General features: G+C 41.1%; 1 protein-coding gene and 1 non-coding gene across 2 annotated transcripts; both read right to left on the bottom strand.

Moving 5' to 3' along the window:
- Nucleotides 1-114: 114 nt before the first annotated feature.
- Nucleotides 115-8863, bottom strand: LOC139374112 (GTPase IMAP family member 9-like). Its single transcript, XM_071115108.1, has 3 exons — nt 8847-8863; nt 1566-1640; nt 115-1280 (listed from the first exon to the last, which is right to left on the bottom strand). The coding sequence occupies exons 2-3, from the start codon at nt 1570-1572 to the stop codon at nt 388-390; spliced, it is 900 nt and encodes a 299-aa protein (XP_070971209.1). The 5' UTR covers nt 1573-1640; nt 8847-8863; the 3' UTR covers nt 115-387.
- A 14930-nt stretch (nt 8864-23793) lies between these two features.
- On the bottom strand, nt 23794-23876 carry trnal-cag (transfer RNA leucine (anticodon CAG)). The gene has a single exon. It is a non-coding gene; the product is annotated as a tRNA-Leu (tRNA).
- Nucleotides 23877-25063: the final 1187 nt, after the last annotated feature.

Below are 25063 nucleotides of genomic sequence, written 5' to 3'. Positions count from 1 at the left end.
CTAAGTAATACTTCATTAGTGAGTGTTAATAATACATATAAGTAATACTTCATTAGTGAGTGTTAACAATACATCTAAGTAATACTTTATTAGTGAGTGTTAATAATACATATAAGTAATACTTTATTAGTGAGTGCCTCCCATCTTTTGCAGGTGTCTGTTACTCCTAATAAAATCTACCTCAATACAACAACCTTTTCTTGTGATCAGTAAAACATAATAACAAAAACAGCTAAATATGTGTTCATCAACCCCCTGAGTATAATTTTTAATGTAGGCTACAATAACATATGTTGTGTTTGCTCTGTGTATATAGAGGAAGCTTTCAATATCAAGTAATGAAGTCAAACAACTTGTAGAAGGTACAGCACTGTTATCTACGGACTCTCATTGAGTACTGCATGCTCCAGCTCCCACTGCAGCTCCCACTGCTGCACCAACTGACATACCAACTGGGCCTCCAAATGTTCCCAAAGCCGCTCCGATTGTAGCACCTGTTCCCATTTTGCTAAATTTCTCAGCATTCTTTCTAGCTTTTCTTTCCTGTTTTATCCCCAGCTTCTCTACTTCTTCTCTTAGACACACTCCTTCAAACTTTGCCTTCAGTTCTTCCCTCTCTTTGTGTATCTTCTCTTCATTCTCTCTCAAGATCCTGTTCTTCTCTTCTTCAATCACACTCTCAGCCTCCTGGAACATCTCAGTGGTGTAGTGGCTTCCTCCATTCATCGTCACCATCTTGTTTATCTTCTCAAGGAGCTCAGTGACCTGGGAGGGATTCTGATCTTTGTTTTTGAAGACATGATATCCCCCGTTACATTTGGTAATGAAACTTTCCAGTTTGGGATTTCCATGCAGGAAGTCTTCAATTGTTACATCATCAAGAAGGTCTCCATGTGTGAAGACAACCATGGTGTATTTCGATGCTTCATCACCAAATAATGTCTGGATCATCTTCACAATTTCCTGCTGCTCTTCAGTGAATCCTCCCAGCTTGAGAACAACCAGGAACACATGGGGACCAGGAGCGGAGAATAGCAGGCACTGTGAGATCTCTTTCAGTGCTTCCTCCTGTGTTAACTTGGTGTCAAACAAGCCTGGTGTGTCGATGACAGCTACATGTTGCCCTCCCACATTTCCTCTTTTCTTTTTACTTGAGGATGTCACAGAAAAAGAGGACATTTTGGATTCAAACGCTTTTCTCCCCAGGATGGCGTTTCCTGTTGCGCTCTTCCCAGAACCAATCTTCCCAACCAGAACAATCCGGACCTCTTTATTTTGTTCTGTTGGATAAGAAAGACATGTTGTTACTGTAGAAAGAAGTCTGATGTTCTTTCTGTTTGGTCATCATACAGAACAGCTACTGAATATGATCAGTCTCACATTACTTATTAAACATTGATGGTTTATAGAATATGAACTGTTAGCAAATTAACAAGGACATTATCTATAAATTAAGTTTCAAGCCTACATTCATTTTTAATCAAATGTATTAATAATGTAATAAAACATTATTTTGTGAAAACACATTAAACAAATAAACCGATTATTGTAGACTAAGTACTCACCAGTCATGTTTGGGTTTTGGAGTGCTGCCAATCTTTTCCAAGGAACAGTCTTTCCAACCAGAGAAATCAGGGTCTCTGTTGGATGAAAAAGGAAATGTTGTTTCTGTAGAGAGAAGTGTGAAGTCTCTCATAGCTTCTTAGACTAATATTTTTTTGTCTATAAAATACAAACTCTAAGCAAATAAACAATGATGTTATCTACAGGTAACTGCCAAAATCAAGGAAACACCATTGACGGAACTGTCATTGTCCGTTCCTTGCCTACATACATAGTTTCTACATTTGGCCGAATATGGCAGCAGTCTTTCTGCCTTGGGTTGAGCATCAGTTGAAAAACTGCAATAGCACCAATATTGTGTGGGACACATACAAAGAAGATAGTCTAAAGACTCTCAAGTTGGGGAGACAACCAACTTCCATGGAAGTTCTCTGACTTTCTCAGAAACCCTAACAACAAACTGGAGCTTTTCAAAATGTCTGTGGTTTCAAATGGCTCTCTGACATCAATGCTGGAATGAGACCAGGAAGAGGCACACACAAGAGCGTGGTGTAAAGTACTTAATAAGTAAAAAATACTTTAAATTACTACTTAAGTAGTTTTTTGGGGTATCTGTACTTTACTATTTATATTTTTGATAACTTGTACTTTTAATTCACTAAATTTCTAAAGAAAATAATTTACTTTTTACTCCATGCATTTTCCCTGACACCCAAAAGTACTCGTTACAATTTTAATGCTTAGCAGGACAGGAAAAGGGTCTAATGCACACACTTATCAAGAGAACATCCCTGGTCATCACTACTGCCTCTGATCTGGAGGACTGACTAAATAGAGAACATCCCTGGTCATCCCTACTGCCTCTGATCTGGTGGACTCACTAAACACACATGCTTCGTTTGTAAATTATGTCTGAGTGTTGGAGATAGCCCCTGGCTAAAAAAACAAGAATATGGCGCCAACGGGTTTGCTTAACATAAGGAATCTCAAATTATTTGCAATTGTATTTTTACTTTTGATACTAAAGTATAATTAAAACCAAAAAATTTTAGACTTTTTCTCAAGTAATATTTTACTGGGGGACTTTCACTTTTACTTGAGTCATTTTTTATTAAGGAATCTTTACTTTTACTCAAGTATGACAATTGGATACATTTTCCACCACTGTTCATCTAAGACGCCTTTCAAAAGGGTGCACAGACCATTATATTTTCAACAGAGGATACAGACATCATTGTCCTCCTTGCTGTTTGCCTGCACTTGCTTATACTTAGAGCTAACTGTTAATGATATAAGCACAAACATTGTGAATTTACTGAACATTTTCTGAATTTACTGGATGTTTTCTCAGGTGAGCCAGATTCAGCCGCTTGCCAATTGAAAAAGTTGGCAGTTTACAGTCCATTGTTCGGATGGAATTATTTTGGACGAACGTTTGAAGGTAACCTACTTTTTCAAGTGATTTGTTTGACGATCAGATGAAAACAACATCATGACTGGTTGTGTTCATGCCACAATACGATGAAAACAATTTTAAACACATAGGAGGTCCCGTGGGAAAAAAACGTTCCAACCTATGGAAATCAAATGCCTGTCCAACTGATTAGTTCTAATGCCGGCCCTGCACTGCATTATGACACGTTTGTATCTGATTTATAACAGGTGTGTTATTCCCCTAGGCCTCGGACACTGGCACGAGGCAGTTTATTTGCCCCCGCCCTATAAAAAAAAATCTAATCATGAAATTTAAAAAATAATAATTAATTTTAAACAGTAACATGCCAAACATAAACAGAACAGCCAGAGGGATTCCACGAAGAAATAAGATAAATATATATAATTTCAAATCCACATTATATCAATTCAAATACAAACATGTAGCGAATTTTTTGGGGGGACATTTTGTTTTGTATACATTTTATTGACTCTAAATAGTTATCCAAATAAGATTTTTTTTTAAATAAGAAAAGGGCCTTTTTCTTCATAATTCTGTTTTGTGTTTGAAAAATTGTCCCAATAAAATAAAGAGATTTATGACATACTCACGTTCAATTGTGGAATCAGTGTAGTAAAATAATATGTCTAACTTCAATGGTTGTATGCATTTTGTTGCCAAGAAATAGTTTTACATCAGTCCAGAACACTTCACTATATAAACAATGACAGAATAAGTGTTCAATCGATTCAGTTTCTAGTTCACAAAAATTGCATTCACTGGTAACATCAGGTATATATTTAGAAATCAAGCTATTACACGGATAGAATCTATGGATCATCTTAAAGGAGATCTCCTTTACTTTATTGGTCACCATAAATGTGTGTGCAGTGAGCCAAGCACGGCGCCAGTTTACATCAAATGATGAAGCCCAACAAAATATCGCAGAGGGAATAGACTTCCTGTAGAAAATATCCCTTAATAAACGATTGTTGAATTTCTTATCTAGTAAACCTATGCCATTCACCTTGATATCGCTTACAATATGAGATATTCCAAAATATGCATTATTCTGAAGTAAAGATTTTATCCCACTTTTATAAACGCGTCATATTCCTTGCTTGAAACCTTAAAGTTGTATCTTTCCATAAATGATCTTCGCGTAAATAGATTCCCACTAATACTAATTGGCTGACAAGGACAATGTTTTTCGACAACCAGTTACGGTAAAATAACATCTTGTTTCTATGTAATATCGACCCATTATTACATATAAAACATTTATGAGGTGAAAAGTTGTGTTTATACAACAAATCCCAGCACATTAAAGCCTGCTGGTGAAAAGCCGCCAATTTCACAGGAAGTTTACCCACAATATATGGACATTGTAGTAAAATATGAAGCCCTCCTAGCTTCTGAAAAACAAAATGAGGTATAACATTCCAGAAACTCTGAGGATTTTTTATGTACCTTTTAAGCCAGTTGATTTTTGATATCGGATTGAAGAGAGTGGAGTCTAAGACATTTAGACCGCCATCACAAACCCTGTTGGTGATAACATCTCTTATTATCTGATGTGGCTTGTTTTTCAATATGAAGTTGTACAATAGCCTATCTAAGGTACAGCAAGTGGATTTGGGAATGTCAATAGATGAAAAAAGATAGGATGCACAAGATAGCCACTCGGCTTTGGATAAAAGCACCCTTCCTTGAAGACTCAAGTGTATTTCACTGATCCTCTCTAAAGCCAAAACTTTATTTGGCCGCGTTTCCTTCCAGTTCTCTGCTGCCTGCGAGTGGAACGAATTGCAAAAATCTCTGAAGTTGGAGACTTTTATCTCCCTCACCAACTTTAAACATCTGCTATCTGAGCAGCTAACTGATCGCTGCAGCTGTACATAGTCCATCGGTATATAGCCCACCCAATTTACCTACCTCATCCCCATACTGTTTTTTATTTACTTTTCTGCTCTTTTGCACACCAGTATCTCTACCTGCACATGTTCATCTGATCATTTATCACTCCAGTGTTAATCTGCTAAATTGTAATTATTCACTCCTATGGCCTATTTATTGCCTACCTCCTCATGCCTTTTGCACACAATGTATATAGATTTTTTTTCTACCATGTTATTGACTTGTTTATTGTTTATTGTTTACTCCATGTGTAACTCTGTGTTGTTGTCTGTTCACACTGCTATGCTTTATCTTGGCCAGGTCGCAGTTGCAAATGAGAAGTTGTTCTCAACTGGCCTCCTGGTTAAATAAAGGTGAAATAAAAAATAAGTAAAATAAACTCAAATCCCTCCCTAACCATGAGGATATTTGTGTTGTTGACAGATTCAGTTACAGGGTTCAAATTAAGAACATTCACAGCCTTAAGGTTTTTGGTAATCTTTATACCGAGGTAGGTTACAGTATCTTTTTCAGAGATGATACAATCTGCTGGATTGACAGCTCCTTTCAGAACAAACACCTCACATTTGGAAAGATTTAATACCAAATCTGAAATTTTGGAGAACTGCTTCACAATATCCAAAGCTAATCTAAAATCCAGTAAACATAAATTAGATTCTTAATCCCATTTTTTAAATAATCATGCAATAACAATGAGTTATTTAATTTCCAATAACCACCAGAGTATTTCTTACCATCATTACTGCACATTCTAACAGTCAGCCATATGACTTTATGATCCGTCAGGACTGCAGGCAGTATTTTGACCTCTACTGTGTTGGGCTCAAGACTAGAGGTTATCACCCACAAGTCAATTCTTCATTGTAGTGAACGATCTCTATTACTCCATGTGTACTGTTTCTCTCCAGGGTTATTAACTCTCCATTTGTCAATTAAGTCCAGGCTTTGGCAGAAATTCACCAACTTGTTCATACCAATGTTAGGCCTATTGGGCAATCTATCAATCTCATCAGAATAAACCATATTAAAATCTCCACCAACTATAATCTGACTGGATGGATATTTTCTCAGAAGACTTTTAAGAATTTCCTCAATTTCCTCTAGAAGTAAGTTATTTGGAGGACTAGAACAGTATCCATATACATTACACAACACAAATAATCTGTCCATTACATGTCCATCCGTGTCCATTTGAGTAAACACACATTTCCCTTTGAAATTGTGTGCATAAATTGCAACCTCAGTTGAATGATTAGTCCCGTGGGCCAAAGAATGACACGGCCCCACTGATTTCTCCAATAATTATAGTCCTCTTTGCAGTAATGTGTTTCTTGAACGAATACAAGATCTGCGTTGTAGTCCTTACAAAACAAAAAAATAACTTTTCTCTTCAACAGGTTTCGTATCCCCCTGGCATTGATTGACATAAACTTCAAGTCCATATAGAACAGAAGGAAAAATACTATGCAAACTCAACTCTACCCTCTCTATAAAAAGTTGCTTCATGTATATGTATTAACAGAAGTCTTAACTTGTAAACCATAACACCACAATTCAAAACTAGAACGCTCAGTTTGCTGATTTTTGATGTGTTTTCGCGTATCATTTTCTCCAGACCATCGTCTCTTTCGTTTATCTTTGCAGAGACAGCATCGATTATGTTGACCTGGAGTTCGCGCAAAGACAATTATTTCTGTGTCTTTTTGGGTGCGGGACTATTGACTGGATTTTCAGAATCAGCCGAGTGTCCAGATTCCTCCATGTCTTCTCCTGAGGAGTCAGGTGGCGGTTTTTCTCCGATGTTTGAGTGGTCAGCTAGCAACTGCCTTCTCCTCCCTTTGCTTTTTCGCACATTTTTTCTTCAAAATGTCCAAGTTTCAGATCAAATTAGCGGTTAACTAAGCGTTGTTCTTTATTGTGTTTACTATAAGCCAATATTTGTTGCATTGAAGTAAATTTGAGAGGGATAAAAATGAAGGTTACTCAGAGGTATAAAGTAGTCGGCTTGAGGATAAATTCAGCCCCTATGTATTGTTGAACTCAGCAGGTTTTATATGGTTAACAGCCTACACAAACGGGCTGGAATATTCATGGTAATTTCAATCCAATTAAATTCTAATTTGAGAGACTCCCCTGGTGTCCTGAAGTCCTCGTTTGTTGTGTTTCCGTATTTTGGGTACAAATGTTTTGCCTGTAGGTCCAGGTTGCAGACCTGACTGCTTTCTATACTGAATATTGCCAACCCAGACAATATTTCCTGAGACATTGTGTGTCTTAGGTAGTTATTTTTTGAGATGTAGCTTAGAAAATGATCTCTCTGCAGAAGCAACACTTACGTGGATGTTAAATATAGCTATTGCATTTGCAACGTCAGGCAGGGAAACTGGGCAGAAGGGAGTTGTGCTTCAAATACAGCAGTTCTGTAACATATTTAATTGAGCCTCTCATTCTTCTTATTTGCAGGCCTCAACACCGTAGGGAAATAGATTAATTGTTTACGAAGCTCTGGGGACAAGTCGTCTGGATACAGACAATAAATGGGCAGATGGAAACGGATAATCATCTTTAGCTGACAACAGTTCTTGAGGCCTGGAACAAAAAAAAGCTGTTCGTGATTTCGTTCATACTGGTGAACCGGAAGCGCAATGGACATATAATCATTTTAGATTAGACTAAATCCAGAAATTGTACATCTAGGTTAAAAATAAATCAGAGGTGTTGCACCACTTAATTTTAAACATGGATGAGTTAATCTAAGGTTAAATAACTAAACTATGAAGTAGTAGCAGGAAGCCTAAATTTGGGGTGGCAGGTAGCCTAGTCGTTAGAGCGGTGGACTAGGAACTGAAAGGTTGAAAGATCGAATCCCCGAGCTGACAAGGTAAACATCTGTAGTTCTGCTCCTGAACAAGGTGTTCCTAGGCCGTCATTGAAAATAAGGATTTGTTCTTAACTGACTTGCCTAATTATATTAGCAATATGTTCAAATTATATTTCTATGGAAACAAACCAGCACCAAACCAGTGAGTTTTCAGATCAGGCTGATGAAATAAATTATTTTGTCAAATTAGTTAGCTGGCTAGTTGACAATACATGAGGCCACATGAGCAAAACACCTTGTTACACGAAAAACACAACACTGACATTTGATTCACTTCAACCTCAAACAGTTTAGATTTAATCTAAACTACATTTAAATTTGATTTAAAAACAATGGAGTAACAAGATAAAATGTGATTTTAGTTTCAAGTAAAACTTAAACTTAGTTTAGAAGAACGATTACAATTAGGAGTAATTTAAAACTAGGTTTAAAGTTTGGTGCAACAAGATTAATATACAAAGCTTGATTTAACTCAGTTTAAGAGTTAATCCATGTTGGTGCAATCCACCATAAATCTCAGTCGATCCATATCTCAGTCTATGAATTTGAGAGTGTTTACATTTCTCCAGCTCCACCCCTTAGCGTTTTAGCATCAGGGGTGAGGAGGACGCTTTGTTATTGTTTCAATTAAAGAGTCTAGCTTTAAAAAAGGTAAGAGAGCTTTTATAGTGAAGGCAGCAAAATTATAGAATTCATTGTCAGAAATTAATTTAAGTGCAGTATGTGTAATAAGTCCATATTAGTCCCGTTTTAGGAATGTGCATAACGCCTACATCATAATGCCTACATCATAATACTGACATAATAATGCATTCATTTACAAATGACATGTATTCATTAGTTACTCTATTGTTACAATAAACCTATTAGAGGAGGATTTGTATCAAATGAATTGTTGTAAAATAAAACGTTTCACAGATAATAAACTTAGTCATTCTTCATTTTGTTAAAGTCCATTTGGCAAGAACACCCATTTGTTGCATCAAAACATGCAAAAAGAATGTGGTTCAGGCTTATGCCTAGTATGAGTAACTTTATAGACGTCCTTACCTTTGCCTGCCTGTTGAGCTGGGTATCTAGAGTCGTATGTCTACAATTGGAGATGCAGCCGAAGTTTTATAGCACTGTGGGGCGTAAGAACGTTGTTGCTTTCTAGTCAGGTGATTTCTTGTAAATCATGGTGCAGCCCAGGCAAAAAAAAATATCTCTAGCATAAGCAGACTGATTTTGATGGGGATTTTTAAATTATGTTAATTAGATTGTAGGCTGTCGCTTCAAACACACCGACTGTGTTATGGCGTTTTGGTACACCAGAAGTACACTCATTTCCAATTGAACGCTGCGTTTGCCTTGCAGCATTGCGTTGCAGAGGCAGTTGCAGTGCGTTCTGTGTGGTTGAATTTATCGAACGTGTGCGTCAAACTGTATGCGTAAACGGGTTGACAGAAATGATAGCAGAAGGTGAATGTTGAACTTTTGTTACACACATATCTTGATGATTCTGCGACCTATTTTGCGCAATGACCCAGTCGGTGTGTTCGAAGCATAGCATTACTCTAAATGTTCAGAGTCTATGGTTTGGACTTCACATTGCAGTAATGTGTATTTTAAAGCTGCCAATTACTATGGGTTTGGTTTGTACAGAAAGACACTGGACTGGAAATGATTAAAGTATAACAGTGCAAAAGTTGAATAAAGTGTTTAATAAATGTTTATATATACTGTATATTTTTTATGAAGAAAATACACGAATCAGAAAGCAAAATTTTTACAGCATCAATATAATATTTAGGAAATTTAGCAGACATTGTTTACTGTTCATTTTACAGTACCTGATGGATTCAACAATGTCAAGTGGTATTTTTAGTGTCATTTTAATTTACAGTGCCATGAAGTAACTATGAAATGAATATGAACTATTTATGCTTAGCCAGTCATCATTCATCCTGCTCCCGAGGAGAGAATGAGAGCTGTATTGGTAGTATGCCTACCGTAAAGGAGATGGACAGTCATGCTGTAGTTCATGTCTTATGTAGCCTGACCTTACTCATTCTGTGACTGAAAATGATTTAAATATCACATGTAATGTTACAAGGCATTTTATTTTGGTATGTAGTCCCTTACATACAATCATCATTTCACAAGTTTTGTCTGTGGTAAAAAATAAATAAATATATATATATATATATTACATAACAAGCTAATTGAATGCATTAAATGAATTATGAACTGCCTATTCTTTGTGGCAGTTGTACTGTCTTTATTTAACAACTACTCAATAATGGTGCAGTACATGCAATTGTTTTGGGCATATTACAACATTTACAGTTGACGGAACCTTCAAACAAGAAGGATAAACATCAGTTCAACCAGTTAGCCATCCATTCAAACATGCACCATGTAAAATCAGTCTTCAGAGGGATCGACTTGTGATTTTTATTTTATTTTAAATTTGACATTTGTTAGTGTTTGATAAAAGAAAGGGGGGAAACGCCCCCCCCCCCCCAAATATTTTAAAAGCATCAAATAGCCTCAGTTTTATTTACCACTGTCAGATTGATCCACAAGGCAACACTGAAACGTTCAACCCATTGGTTACACGAAGACATACAGTATAAGGAACCAGGGGTGGTTAACTAAAGTGTGCATTCTTAGTTTGGAGATAGAAGTGTGTTTCAGTTTGTATATCCTTCAGATGTAGTGTATATCACAAACAATGAAATACTACTTTGAGTTTCTCTCTACCATCAGAACTCGCCAAACGGCCTACATTGATACTTGACTGACTGACCCTGGTATTGTTGTATCAGTCTTCTAACAGAGTGACAGTATAATCATCTATAACCAACTACATGCATATTACCCGTATAATCTCATATGCTGTATTTACAACAACAGTGCTGGTGAAAATCACACAACAGCCACCAACAATAATCACACTGCTTCTTTATCAGTTTTTGTAAGTTTATATTGATCTATGATTACTTTTATTTTTTGACAAATCCACCAGTACTGGATTTGTATTGCTTTTTAAATGTTACTGTGTGTCTTTCTGGTAAAACCCAACACCCATTCTCTAAAACAGGAGAGAATGCTCTTAATACTCTTCATATTCAAAAAGAAAGTCAACCAGATGTGATTCATTTGATTTGACCCTCTCATATGAGGGACATGGTAGTATTTTCCAACCATCTATCTCCTCATTATTAGGTTAATGATTATGTACATTGTTCCTCCTGTTGCTGTTGTGAGAAGCAATGCCTTCCCAGCTATACTATCCTTGACCATTTCCCAAAGTGTCTCTCCTGTCTTACTGGCTAGCACTACTGCTTCCTCCAGGGAGGACATGTTTTCATCTTGTATATGACCACTACTGTGATCAGCACTGCTGCAAAGATGATAGCAGACCTGAGCCGACTCCCCCTGTTTACCGTAAGGAGCCAAGGTGAAAACCAGAGCCGGTCAGGGCGGTGTTGGAGGTGAGCGAAGCAGAGACAGTGAAGGAGTTCATGGGAAAATTGGAGGAGAGAGTTATGAGGGAGGTGCTGTGTTGGTGCATGAGGCACGACATCCGCCCGACGAAGCGTGTCAGGGATTTGATGTCACCTGGGTCAGCTCTCCGTACTCGTCCTGAGGTGCGTGCTAGTCGTCTGGTGTTGACTGTGCCAGCCTCATGCACCAGGCCTCCAGTGCACCTCGCTTTTGCCCACAGGTGCTGCTAGAGCCTTCCTCCTCTCCAGCGCCGCCAGAGGCTCCCGTCTCTCCAGTGCCGCCAGAGTCTCCCGTCTCTCCAGAGCTGCTAGATTCTCCCGTCTCTCCAGAGCCGCCAGAGTCTCCCGTCTGTCCTGAGCCACCAGAGCCGCCAGTCTGTCCTGAGCCACCAGAGCCGCCAGTCTGTCCTGAGCCGCCAGAGCCGCCAGTCTGTCCTGAGCCGCCAGAGCTGCCATTCAGCCAGGAGCTGCCAGAGCCGTCAGCCAGCCAGGAGCTGCAAGAGCCGTCCACCAGCCAGGAGCTGCCAGAGCCGTCAGCCAGCCAGGAGCTGCTAGAGCCATCAGTCAGTCCAAAGCTGCCCTTCAGTCCGGAGCTGCCCCTCAGTTCTGAGCTGCCCCTCAGTCCTGAGCTACCCCTCAGTCCTGAGCTACCCCTCAGTCCTGAGCTGCCCCTCAGTCCGGAGCTACCCCTCAGTCCGGAACTGCCCTTCAGTCCAGAGCTGCCCTTCAGTCCGGAGCTGCCCCTCAGTCCTGAGCTGCCCTTCAGTCCGGAGCTGCCCCTCAGTCCGGAGCTGCCCTTCAGTCCGGAGCTGCCCCTCAGTCCTGAGCTACCCCTCTTCGGACGAAGAGGAGGAAATCTGCCGTGACAACTGTACTGTGGTAGAAAGTGTTGACAACAGAAAAATACTATAAATCAATAGCTCAAAAGAGGTAGCTTATCTTTGGCCTGCTGTTATATTCCAATAAATGAGTTGATGATTTTTTTAACAGTGGTTTTTATCGAATAAAGTAGGTAAGGTTCAATTTAACTCATGACTGTGCATGCATCCATTGCATGATCAATGTTGCAACGGTGAAGTGCAAGCCATTGATCACAGGCCTATCACATATGGATGCAGGAAGAAATATATTTTGATTTCTAACATCAGATACCTGAATGAATAGGCAGGTCCATGTTCATTCTGGTATGAGGCAATAGGCTATCGGTTTCATAAAATGTATGAATCCTTTTCCTTGTCATTTATATGGCCTCTTCTATAGTACTATAGAAATATACTAATAACATTTGATCTGAATATGCACTGTTGCCTGACAGGCTCTCTGAGCACCCTCACAATCGGATGCATCCTGTATTCATGGGAAAAGGAAGATAGCCTGTGATGCGACTTCCGCTTTTGGACGAGAGTCTCGCTGTTAACAAGGAGGGAGTTCTATTATACTGACCCGGGGGGTAAACCGGGCTTCACGTCACCGGGCAAAAGCGGTGAGGGCAGAGCGCCTAGCTCTAATAGAGCCATAATATCAACAGAACAGCATGATGAATCATTCAGGAACATAAAACATGTCTTTTTTAAATCCAATTTCAGTCGTTTTCCTTGGGAAGGGTGGTTAAGCAATATATGTTTCTTTATGAACTGGATGATTCGAGTCCTGAATGCTGATTGGCTAACAGCCTTGGTATATCAGACCATATACCACGGGTATATACCTCATTTATTTATACTGCTCTAATTACATTGGTAACCAGTTTATAATAGCAATATACCTTGGCTAAGGGCTGTGTCCAGGCACTCTGCACTGTGTCGTGCTAGAACAGCCCTTAGCCGTGGTATATTGGCCATATACCACACCCCCCCATGCCTTATTACTTAAATAAAACACTTAGGATTCAGTGTCATCACAACTTATTACTAAGCTTGCTTGACATTCGTCACTTTTGTTTTCAGCCGACTTCGCTGTCGGCTTTGACCGTGGCACCCAGCTCACCCTGGCAAGGCATCCCTGATTTTCTTAGCCCGGTTCACCCATTAATCAAATCCCCTCACTGTGACACTCCATCTTAACTCCTCCTCTACATGTACTGGATTGGCTGAACAGTGCAGAATAGAACCCCGTCAGTTTTTTATTCTTCTCCTCAAGACCAGGAGGTGGGGCATCCCGCTCAGGTGGTTCTTTTCACACCTGCTTACATTAGGCTATTCCCAGTGACAGAATGCCATTGTTTCAGAACGTTCAACGTCCAGAATGTTCAAAAATCCTTTGCAAACTGTTGGTTTTAAATTCTTATTGTGCATTTTGTTATTGTTGATCAAGTCAAAAACAATACTATCTTGCCGGGTGAAGGGTTTCCTTCTCCATGACCTCTTTTTTCATATACAACCTTTAAATTAGACATGTCATATTGCAAGTAGGTCTACATACACTGTGTATACCAAACATTAGGATCACCTGCTGGTCCATGTTGACTCCAATGCATCCCACAGCTGTGTCAAGTTGGCTGGATGTCCTTTGGGTGGTGGATCATTCTTGTTTTATACGGGAAATTGTTGAGCGTGAAAAACCCAGCAGCGTTGCAGTTCTGGACACAAACCGGTGTGCCTGGCACCGACTACCATACCCCTTTCAAAGGCACTTCAATATTTTGTCTTGTCCATTCATCTCTGAATGGAACACATACACAATCAGGGTTGCCAGGTCAAGCCTACATTTCTAGCCCAATGACTTTTCAAAACCCGCCAACAAGGCCTGAAAACTAGCCCAAAGAGTAGTGTTCGCAGCTAGAGAGGAGTTGCCACATTTAGCCAATAAACCATTTTTCCATAACGTCATCGAGCGAATTAAGAAGAAATCTCGACTTAACTTCTAACGACCGAAGTCACAAAATTGGGTTTTCCATCAATAATAATTATTGCGAGCAAATGTGACTAATATAAAACGAATGGCAATTGTGCCGTTATTATGTGCCTGTAACGGTTGTCGTAGGTGGAAGAAGGTGAAGAGGACCAAGGTGCAGCGTTGTACGTGTTCATGGTAAATTTAATAAAGGAACTGAACACTAGAACAAAAAACAACAAAGTGGAACAAACGAAACAGTTCCGTCTGGTGCAGACACACAAAGACAGAAAACAACTACCCACAAATCATAGTGGGAAAACAGGCTGCCTAAGTATGTTTCTCAATCAGAGACAACGATTGCCAGCTGCCTCTGATTGGGAACCATACCAGGCCAAACACCTAGAAATACAAAACCTAGACTACAAAACATAGAATGCCCACCCCAACTCACGCCTTGACCAAACTAAAACAGAGACATAAAAAAGGAACTAAGGTCAGGACGGGACAGTGTCAGATGTTAAGACTAGCCATTGGCTGGGTTTATGATTATAACTCAACTTTTCCATGGTTTGGTTAGCTAGATGCAGGTAGCCTATAAACCCTGATAGGCCCTCATCTAATTTCAGATAGCCTACAGTAGCCTAGGCAAGATGTAAGACGAACGATTTAGCAGCTTGCTTAGTTAAAATTGACAGACTCATTTATTCAGCAAGGCGAGGCGCTTTCTAGGTGCTTCCGTTGTCAGTTAGCCTGCTGGAATAGGCAACTAGGGTGGAGTCGAAATCACTAAGACAAATATGGAAATTACCTAATTAGGCCTATGCTTGTCAACAACAGCCATTGCATATTTGTTTTTCTGTGTAGCCTAATCTGACTGATCTACCTTCAATCTAATGCAATTGCGATAGAATTGTTACCATGATCACAGTTGATAACTTCCAATTTCATTAACTAAACATGGCCATTAATAATTGCATAATAACACAAGGCTACAACAACAACAATAAACTGAAGTTATTGGCTATTTATTAAATCCATTTGCCAGCTCTAGGTAGGCTACACAAGCGGCACAAATTGATTTGCAATGACTCCAGTGATATCATAATTTCCACATATTTATTGTATAAAATGGTAGGCTACATAGGAATAGCATTTAAAAGGCTAATTGATGACCAACAAATGCAAATGTATCATTCTCCACATTTAATGTCAGTTTAATTGAGGACTTTTCGCCATAACAGAAGCACACGAGGGAGTTCTGTAACTTCCATTTCAAAATGTCCACTCGTGCAGTGCTCGAGACCCATGAACTGAGCAAGCGTAAAACCCTTCGCTTGATATGCTTTTCTAAGTGCTGAGGATTGATGTGATGAGACTTGGGCACTGCGTCTTTGATTGACAGTGCATATATTTGTTTGTTTGTTAGTTAGATATACAAGCAAGTTACAACTGCACACCAATGCGAACAAGCCACCTCGACCAGTTTACAGCTAATTTACAGCTAATGCTAGTTAGCTAGCTAAATCAATGGAGAGAAACCTCTGCACGAGACCTCAGCCATCCACACCTTCCCATTTACACCAGAGATCTGTATATAATGACAAGATGCTCATGTCTCCACCCTAAAAATAGGAGTTGTTGTCTCAAAGGTGGGAAGGCAAACGACAAGGTTAAAAATAAATGCAAAGAAACGCATTGGGCTTATTTTGGACAGATTTTGGCGAGAGTGAAACCTCTCACTTCGACTCTTTCTCCCAAGTCCCTCCACCTACCACTCACATCAACAAAGATGAGAGATCACTTCTTCCTCTGACAAACGGTTTCAACTCGCAATTTGAATTTGAGGTTTGGTCCAAAATAATCGGTCATGTGGACACTTGAAACACATGGAGACATTATCGTACTGTAATAGAGGAAAAGTGAACCTTTCGAACCATGCCCTGGGGCTCCAGAGTGGCGCAGCGGTGTAAGGCACTGCGTCACAGTGATAGAATCGTCACTACAGACCCTGGTTCAATCCTGGGCTGTATCACAACCGGTCGTGATCGGGAGTCCCATCAGGCGCTGCACAGTTGGCCCAGCATCGTTCTGGTTTGGCAGTTGTAGGCCGTCATTGTAAATAAGAATTTGTTTTTAACTGACTTGCCTAGTTAATTAAAGGTAAAATACAACCCATTCTCAATCTGAGAAATAAAGTAGGCCACTGTCCACAAAGTGGACCGTCTAGCATGCTGTTCAAACAGTTGGAGACGGACAGAAGGGTGTGTTCATAACAATTCAACTGTTTTGCCTTGTTAACTGAATTCAGAGCTTGTGAAATTATACCTAGATCCAAGTTAACTAAACTTGGAATATAAGTATTTGCTGGCTACTCAGCAGCACGTGGGCTTGTGCTTGATAGATTTGTATTGAGACCGGTGTTCATTTCCCATAATGCCTGCTACATTATTAATGAATGTGCGTTATGCATGGTTCTGGTTAAATTTGTTACAAAAGGGGCTTTTTTATAGACAGACCTGAAAGCCAGATTAATGATTAATGCAGAAAAATGCAGGTACAACTATTTAGAACAATTAATTAAATAATTAGTGGGTCTTATGGTTGTGGAAGGCCTATATTCAGCCTAGGTTTAATTTCACAGACTCGGAATTAATTAGATTATTTTTGACTGTTTTAATGCAGTGTATTTGACCTTTAATTTTGAGAAAACATTTTCAAAATCTAGAAATTAGTTTTAGGCCATATCCCCCTCCCTACACTCACTGCGGAAACATATCCTCATGAAATCATGTGATTTTAAATGTCCCGTACCTGCCACCGCACAAACTATCACCATTCCCATTTCTCCCATCACCCCTCCTGTCTCCCATCACCCCTCTTGTCTCTCCCATCACCCCTCCTGTCTCCCATCACCCCTCCTGTCTCTCCCATCACCCCTCCTGTCTCTCCAATCACCTCTCCTGTCTCTCCCATCACCCCTCCTGTCTCTCCCATCACCCCTCCTGTCTCTCCTATCACCCCTCCTGTCTATTCTATCACCCCTCCTGTCTATCCTATCACCCCTCCTGCCTCTCCTATCACCCCTCCTGCCTCTCCTATCACCCCTCCTGTCTCTCCCATCACCCCTCCTGTCTATCCTATCACCCCTCCTGCCTCTCCTATCACCCCTCCTGTCTCTCCAATCACCTCTCCTGTCTCTCCCATCACCCCTCCTGTCTCTCCCATCACCCCTCCTGTCTATTCTATCACCCCTCCTGTCTATCCTATCACCCCTCCTGCCTCTCCTATCACCCCTCCTGCCTCTCCTATCACCCCTCTTGTCTCTCCTATCACCCCTCCTGTCTCTCCTATCACCCCTCCTGTCTCTCCCATCACCCCTCTTGTCTCTCCCATCACCCCTCCTGTCTCCCATCACCCCTCCTGTCTCTCCCATCACCCCTCCTGTCTCTCCAATCACCTCTCCTGTCTCTCCCATCACCCCTCCTGTCTCTCCCATCACCCCTCCTGTCTCTCCTATCACCCCTCCTGTCTATCCTATCACCCCTCCTGTCTATCCTATCACCCCTCCTGTCTCTCCTATCACCCCCCTGTCTATCCTATCACCCCTCCTGTCTATCCTATCACCCCTCCTGTCTCTCCTATCACCCCTCCTGTCTCTCCTATCACCCCTCCTGTCTCTCCTATCACCCTCCTGTCTCTCCTATCACCCCTCCTGTCTCTCCCATCACCCCTCCTGTCTCTCCCATCACCCCTCCTGTCTCTCCCATCACCCCTCCTGTCTCTCCTATCACCTCTCCTGTCTCTCCTATCACCCCTCATGTCTCTCCCATCACCCCTCCTGTCTCTCCCATCACCCCTCCTGTCTCTCCCATCACCCCTCCTGTCTCTCCTATCACCTCTCCTGTCTATCCCATCACCCCCCTGTCTCTCCTATCACCCCTCCTCTCTCCTATCACCTCTCCTGTCTCTCCTATCACCTCTCCTGTCTATCCCATCACCCCCCTGTCTCTCCTATCACCCCTCCTCTCTCCTATCACCTCTCCTGTCTATCCCATCACCCATCCTGTCTCTCCTATCACCCCTCCTCTCTCCTATCACCTCTCCTCTCTCCTATCACCTCTCCTGTCTATCCTTTCACCTCTCCTGTCTCTCCTATCACCCCTCCTGTCTCTCCTATCACCTCTCCTGTCTATCCCATCACCCATCCTGTCTCTCCTATCACGCCTCTTGTCCCTGCCATAGTTACACAATCCTGAGACGTGATAAATACGAGCCCTGAGTTGAGTCTGTTAATGCAGCACATTCTTTAGATTTGACATACAGTTTGCATATTTCACAACAACAACAGTGAAAGTGAAAGATGAAAAGAGGAACGTATGGTGAAAGAAAAGGAGAAGTGGAAGACTGGTCAGGATTATAAGGTCTCCTCCTGAGACCCCACTGTGGTACCATGTGACTTATTTAAAGTCCGATACCATTTCTTGTAAAACAGATTATCTTCATTGACCTAGAGTAGGCCCCACAAGGCCTTACAATAAGCTAGCTAGCAACCCTACCAAAGGCTAGTTACAATAGCCACTCTAAATTAAGCTAGCGACCCTACAAGCTAGCTAAAATGGACCCTATCCTCAATTAGCCATGGATGGAGATAGGGATTTGGACTTGTGGTTGTACTTAATTCTCCGTACCGGCCAATGACTATAATGGCGATTCTGATCTAACCATTAACTCATACATATTTGTGCGCCTGGATGGAAGTTCAATATGTAGCTAGATGTGGAAGGCTAATGTTAACTAGCTGACGTTGCCCATGAATGGAAATTAGGATAGCGAGCAAGCATTTTATCCAGGTAGCCTAGGACAACAAAAAATGAAAGCCTGTTCTGTATGACAGAGTGATAGACCGTTTCATTAGCATGAATGAGAGGAGGATGGTATTGGTGTTTCTCTACAAGTAGGGTGAGTCAACGTGTTTTTCTACTTGTACGCAAGGTATATATCAGCCAAGCCCCGCCCCTAATTGTAATGAGTTGCACCTGGAGACAGATACATACACCTGGGTTAATGAAGACATGCACATCACACATGTAAATGTAAACTAACACTGTATAGCCTCAACACATGGTTAAACTGTACTTGTTTATATCATGGATGGTCAGTCCTTGTAGTAGCCAGAGCTCTGTCTATGAATTTGAGAGTGGTTACATTTCTCCAGGCCTGTACCTCATATCTCTACCAAAACAGTAGCGGCGAGTGCTTTGCTATTGTTTCTTTTAGGTATCAACTGGTATGTTCAGATTCAATTAAAACAGTTTAGTTGTGGTTAATGGTGGTTATGAGGAGGGGACAGAACTGAAACCATTGTTGTGTTCCAGGTGGTAAAGTAGTCACCCATAGTCACCCGTGGTTTATTTCGTGCCTCACTGTCTGTCAGTGTGCAGACACTTCAGTTAGATGGATCTTTGTGGAGGTCTTTTTAACAATGCTCGTCATGCATCTTGTTGACGTTCATCGTAGGACACCTCACATTACACACACTCACTGCCAAAACATTTTATGATGAAATCATGTGATTTCACATCACACATCCCTGCCACCGTCCCTCCAATCTCCCATCACCCTTCCTGTTTCTCCTATCACCCCTTCCGTCTCTCCTATCACCCCTCTCGTCTCTCCTTTCACCCCTCTTGTCTCTCCTATCACCCCTCTTGTCTCTCCCATCTCCCTCTCGTCTCTCCTATCTCCCTCTCGTCTCTCCTATCTCCCTCTCGTCTCTCCTATCCCCCCTCTCGTCTCTCCAATCGCACCTCCTGTCTCCCATCACCCCTCCTGTCTCTCCTATCTCCCTCTCGTCTCTCCTATCTCCCTCTCGTCTCTCCTATCACCCCTCTCGTCTCTCCTATCACCCCTCTCGTCTCTCCTTTCACCCCTCTTGTCTCTCCTATCACCTCTCCATACTCTCCTATCACCCCTCTCGTCTGTCCTACCACCCCTCTCGTCTTTCCTATCATCCCTCACCTCTCCTATCACCCCTCTTGTCCCTCCTATCACCCCTCCCCGCCCATTCCTATCACCCTTCCTGTCTCTCCTATCACCCCTCTTGTCCCTCCTATCACCCCTCCCTGTCAATTCCTATCACCCCTCCTGTCTCTCCTATCTCCCTCTCGTCTCTCCTATCTCCCTCTCGCCTCTCCTATCACCCCTCTCGTCTCTCCTATCACCCCTCTCGTCTCTCCTTTCACCCCTCTTGTCTCTCCTATCTCCCTCTCGTCTCTCCTATCCCCCCTCTCGTCTCTCCAATCGCCCCTCCTGTCTCACCTGTCTCATATCACCCCTCCTTTCCCTCCTATCATCCCTCCTATCTCTCTCATCATCCCACCCATTTCTCCTTCCACCGTTCCTGTCCCTCCTATCACCCCTCCCCGTCAATTATCACCTTTCCTATCACCCTTCCTGTCTTTCCAATCAACACTCCTGTCTCTCATATAGCCTCTTCTATCACCCCTCTCATCTATCACCCCTCCTACCCCTCTTGTCTCTCCTATCACCCCTCTCGTGTCTCCTATCACCCCTCTCGTCTCTCCTATCACCCCTACTGTCTCTCCTATCACCCATACCATCCCTCCTATCACCCCTCCTATCTCCCCTCCTGTCTCTACTATCACCCCTCCTGTCCCTCCTATCACCCCTCCTATCTCCCCTCCTGTCTCTACTATCACCCCTCCTGTCCCTCCTATCATCCCTCCTATCTCTCTCATCATCCCACCCATTTCTCCTTCCACCCCTCCTGTCCCTGCCGTAGGTTTACATTCCTGAAAACAATAGCAGTATACTTTGCTCAAACCACTGCCAGTTCATGTCCTTAAAGATTAGTGTTCCAATGTGGTTAGCCAAAAAGATTACAAGATAATTGACAGTGTCATCATATGAGCAAAAGGCTAAACAGATCCTAGATCAGCATTTCTCCTCTGAGACGTGACAAATACGGACCCTGAGTTGAGTCTGTTAATGCAGCACATTCTTTAGATTTGACATACAGTTTGCATATTCCACAACAACAACAAGGAAAGTTAAAGATGAAAAAAGGAACGTATGGTGAAAGAAAAGGAGAAGTGGAAGACTGGTCAGGATTATAAGGTCTCCTCCTGACACTCCACTGTGGTACCATGTGACTTATTTGAAGTCCGATACCATTTCTTGTAAACAGGTGATCTTTCTTGACCTAGAGTAGGCCCCACAAGGCCTTACAATAAACTAGCTATTGACCTTACAAAAGGCTAGGTAGCAACCCTACAATAGGCTAGACATAAAGGGCCTTTTTTTCTATCAGTGTGGATAGTTATTCAGGGTCTTGTGTGGGAAATGTGGGTCTTAATCTTTCTCAATAGGTATTTCTGGGGGAAACTTCACACGTGTTCTTTTGCTTGTTCTTTGAGGTCTAGGTCAAGTTACTGTGAAAGCACTCTGTGAGGCCAATCCTCTGAAAAGGGCTAAGACTCAATCGTTTTTTTACTGGGATTCCTCGCATCCTATCTCCTCTCCTCCTTGTCAACCCTATTAGAAGAGAAGGTCAAGGTCCCTCCACTTGGAACATATTATCCAATGAGTTTTGTGAAGGGGTCGAGGAGAGAGGATGCAAGGACTGAAGGAAAGATTCATTGAGACAGAGCTAAGATCTCCACAGTTTCAGAGATTTAAAAGGGAAATTCAATTAAAACATAATATGATTGAATATCAAGGGGGAAGAAGAACTTCCACATAGTGTATTATGGCAGCAACAAAAAACGGTATATTTAAAGTGTCTTAGTACAGCAGAATATACACATACTGTACATACCAGTATCTATAGTCATTAACTCTCATTGTCTTAGCACAACCGATTGCACATGGCATCCACCTACATGAACTATTACACAACTCTATACCTCTACTCTGTTACACAAGAGGAGAGAAAGCATCACAAAGATCCTTAGATCAGCCTTTCTTAAAGTATGGGTCGCGACGTGTAAGAGTAAATATATAGTTATTTAATTGATTACTGGAATTGATTTGGCCAAGTGCAACTGCACTCACTGTTCAGTGCGCTCTCTGCTTAGCAACGCTCTCTGCTTATCAACGGTCTCTGCTTATCAACGGTCTCTTCTTAGCAACGGTCTCTGCTTAGCCACGGTCTCTGCTTAGCAACGCTCTCTGCTTAGCAATGGTCTCTGCTTAGCAACGGTCTCTGCTTAGCAATGCTCTCTGCTTAGCAACGGTCTCTGCTTAGCAACGGTCTCTGCTTAGCAACGCTCTCTGCTTAGCAATGGTCTCTGCTTAGCAACGGTCTCTGCTTAGCAATGCTCTCTGCTTAGCAACGGTCTCTGCTTAGCAATGCTCTCTGCTTAGCAACGGTCTCTGCTTAGCAATGGTCTCTGCTTAGCAACGGTCTCTGCTTAGCAATGCTCTCTGCTTAGCAACGGTCTCTGCTTAGCAACGGTCTCTGCTTAGCAACGCTCTCTGCTTAGCAATGGTCTCTGCTTAGCAACGGTCTCTGCTTAGCAATGCTCTCTGCTTAGCAACGGTCTCTGCTTAGCAATGCTCTCTGCTTAGCAACGGTCTCTGCTTAGCAATGGTCTCTGCTTAGCAACGGTCTCTGCTTAGCAATGCTCTCTGCTTAGCAACGGTCTCTGCTCAGTTTAGCAGAGACCATCATTTTAAAGGTACATTATGCAGAAATTTCTCTGCCATTTCCTGGTTGCAAAAATTCTAATAGTTTGCCTAATATAAGTTTGTGATCAAACAAGCAAGTATAGCGTAGAGAGTCATTGTACCATCGAAACAGCTGTGAAATATGTTTTCAATAACCAAAAATATTGTATTTTCAGTTGTTTGAAGCTGGTGAACAAAATCAAAAGTAAAAGATGCAGAAATTAAAGTTAAGAATGGGAAGAATAGAAATTGTGCACATAGCATAGATCTAAGCTTCTTGGAATTGATTTCAATGATAATGACAGATCTATAACTAAAATTTCTGTCTGAATTTTGTAGGGTCACCCAAAAAAGTGACCCTTTGCAGCTTTAAATGTTTCAGGACAAAATTACATGTTTTTAAGTATTTTTTTGTTGTACTGGGGATAGTAACATTACTAATATAATAAATATATATATATTTTTAAATGTTTTTATATATAGATTTTTTATATGTATGTTTACCTCACATAATATAATTGTAAAGCATGCATTTAGGTGTCTGTAATATAATACATGTGGCAAAAAACAAATGTAGACATTAATAAATGCATTTCTATAGCTTCCAAAATATTAATTACAAACAAGGGGAGTGCCAAGATGGAGGCATGTTGGCTTCAACACAGCGCCCCCTATAAGTCATCTAGTCTATATATAATTTATTGGCACAACACCATGCTTAACTATTCTCTTTGCATTTATACATGTTGCAAAATCAGCGCAGAGGTTAGTTTACCAAATCATAGTGTGTATTGCAGTGACTCATTCACAGTCATAGACTGCTTTCAATGTCAGGAAACAAAAACCTTAAAGAAGTAAAATGGTTGATCTGTACCTTTCATTTTTGGGTCAAAGTGTTGAACAACATTTTCTGACATTCATTTCCTGTTGAATATAAATATGTTACAAAGAAAGGCATGTTGCATCTACATTACAAAAATGAATGTCAGAAGTGGGATTCGAACCCACGCCTCCAGGGGAGACTGCGACCTGAACGCAGCGCCTTAGACCGCTCGGCCATCCTGACATACAGGAATGAACTCAAATTACCAGTACATGAGCCTGACAGTTTACTGTAGATCGTTTAACTATAAGTATTGTGGGGAATACTAAAATTATAATACATTGGAAAAATGAAGAAGAACATTATCCGCGGTTTACGCAACCATTGCATAAAGCTACGCCAAACGTTTGCTATTCATTATGTTTTATAAAGAAATGCCTTCATAATAGCGAACCTTGCGTTGGTTTGCGTTCATTTAGATATCCGGTAAATAGCCTACTTTCTTAGCTATCTATCTCTCTTTAGAATACATGTTTATTAATATATCTTGCTTGCTGTCTTGTGGCTATAAAGGAGTAGCAGTAGCTAGCTAAGTCTGTTGGGCTATAGTTTTGGGAACTTTTAACGCTTTTCAGGACATTGGTTTTGGAAGTTAATTACGTTGTAATGTGAGAAAATGGCAGACAGACAGATACAGTAAGTACACAAGCATACGGACACTATATGTTGTCTACAACAACCGTTATTGTATTGGACAGCTTGACTGAGAGAAAGTCTACGTTCTCACAATCAGCCCCTCACACACTTCTTTGGGGGATCCTATTGTATAAAAAAAATCACAAGAATACCTAGTTAACACGTAATCGGCCCCACACTGACAGTGTGTGATTTGTATTGATCCAGTAGAGGGTGCTGTCAGACCAGTTATTCTGAAAAACTATTTCAGTGACTAAAACAGAGCAAAATCCTTTTTTTTTTGTAGCAACTTAATAAAATCATGATAGATAGTCTCTATCTGCCTGCTGTGTTTCTATTTGAAAAATAACATTCCTACTGATCAGGACCAGTATATTCCAGGGATGGCCATTTTGTATAGTTTTCCAGCTGAACATTGGCAGATGGTAAGATATAGAAAAGCCAGTGGCACATGAAACATTTGCTGGTAAATTAAACACAACAACAACATAATCAAACAGTGCTTTACTGTAGGTTATGAATATTAATTTGGCACACTACCAGGTTCAAAATTGTATATTGGCCGAGGTATATTGGTCATATACCACACCCCCTCGTGCCTTATTGCTTAATTCTATATTTCTCTACTGTATCTAAGTCCATGCCGCTCTGACATCGCTCGTCCATATCTGCATATATTCTTATTTCCATTCCTTACTTAAGATTTGTGTGTTTTGGGTATATGTTGTTAGATG

Source organism: Oncorhynchus clarkii, chromosome 19 (assembly GCF_045791955.1).
Source record: "Oncorhynchus clarkii lewisi isolate Uvic-CL-2024 chromosome 19, UVic_Ocla_1.0, whole genome shotgun sequence".
Taxonomy (NCBI): Eukaryota; Metazoa; Chordata; class Actinopteri; order Salmoniformes; family Salmonidae; genus Oncorhynchus; species Oncorhynchus clarkii.
The sequence above is the reverse complement of the archived record's forward strand: the minus strand, read 5'-3'. Positions and strand labels throughout refer to the sequence as shown.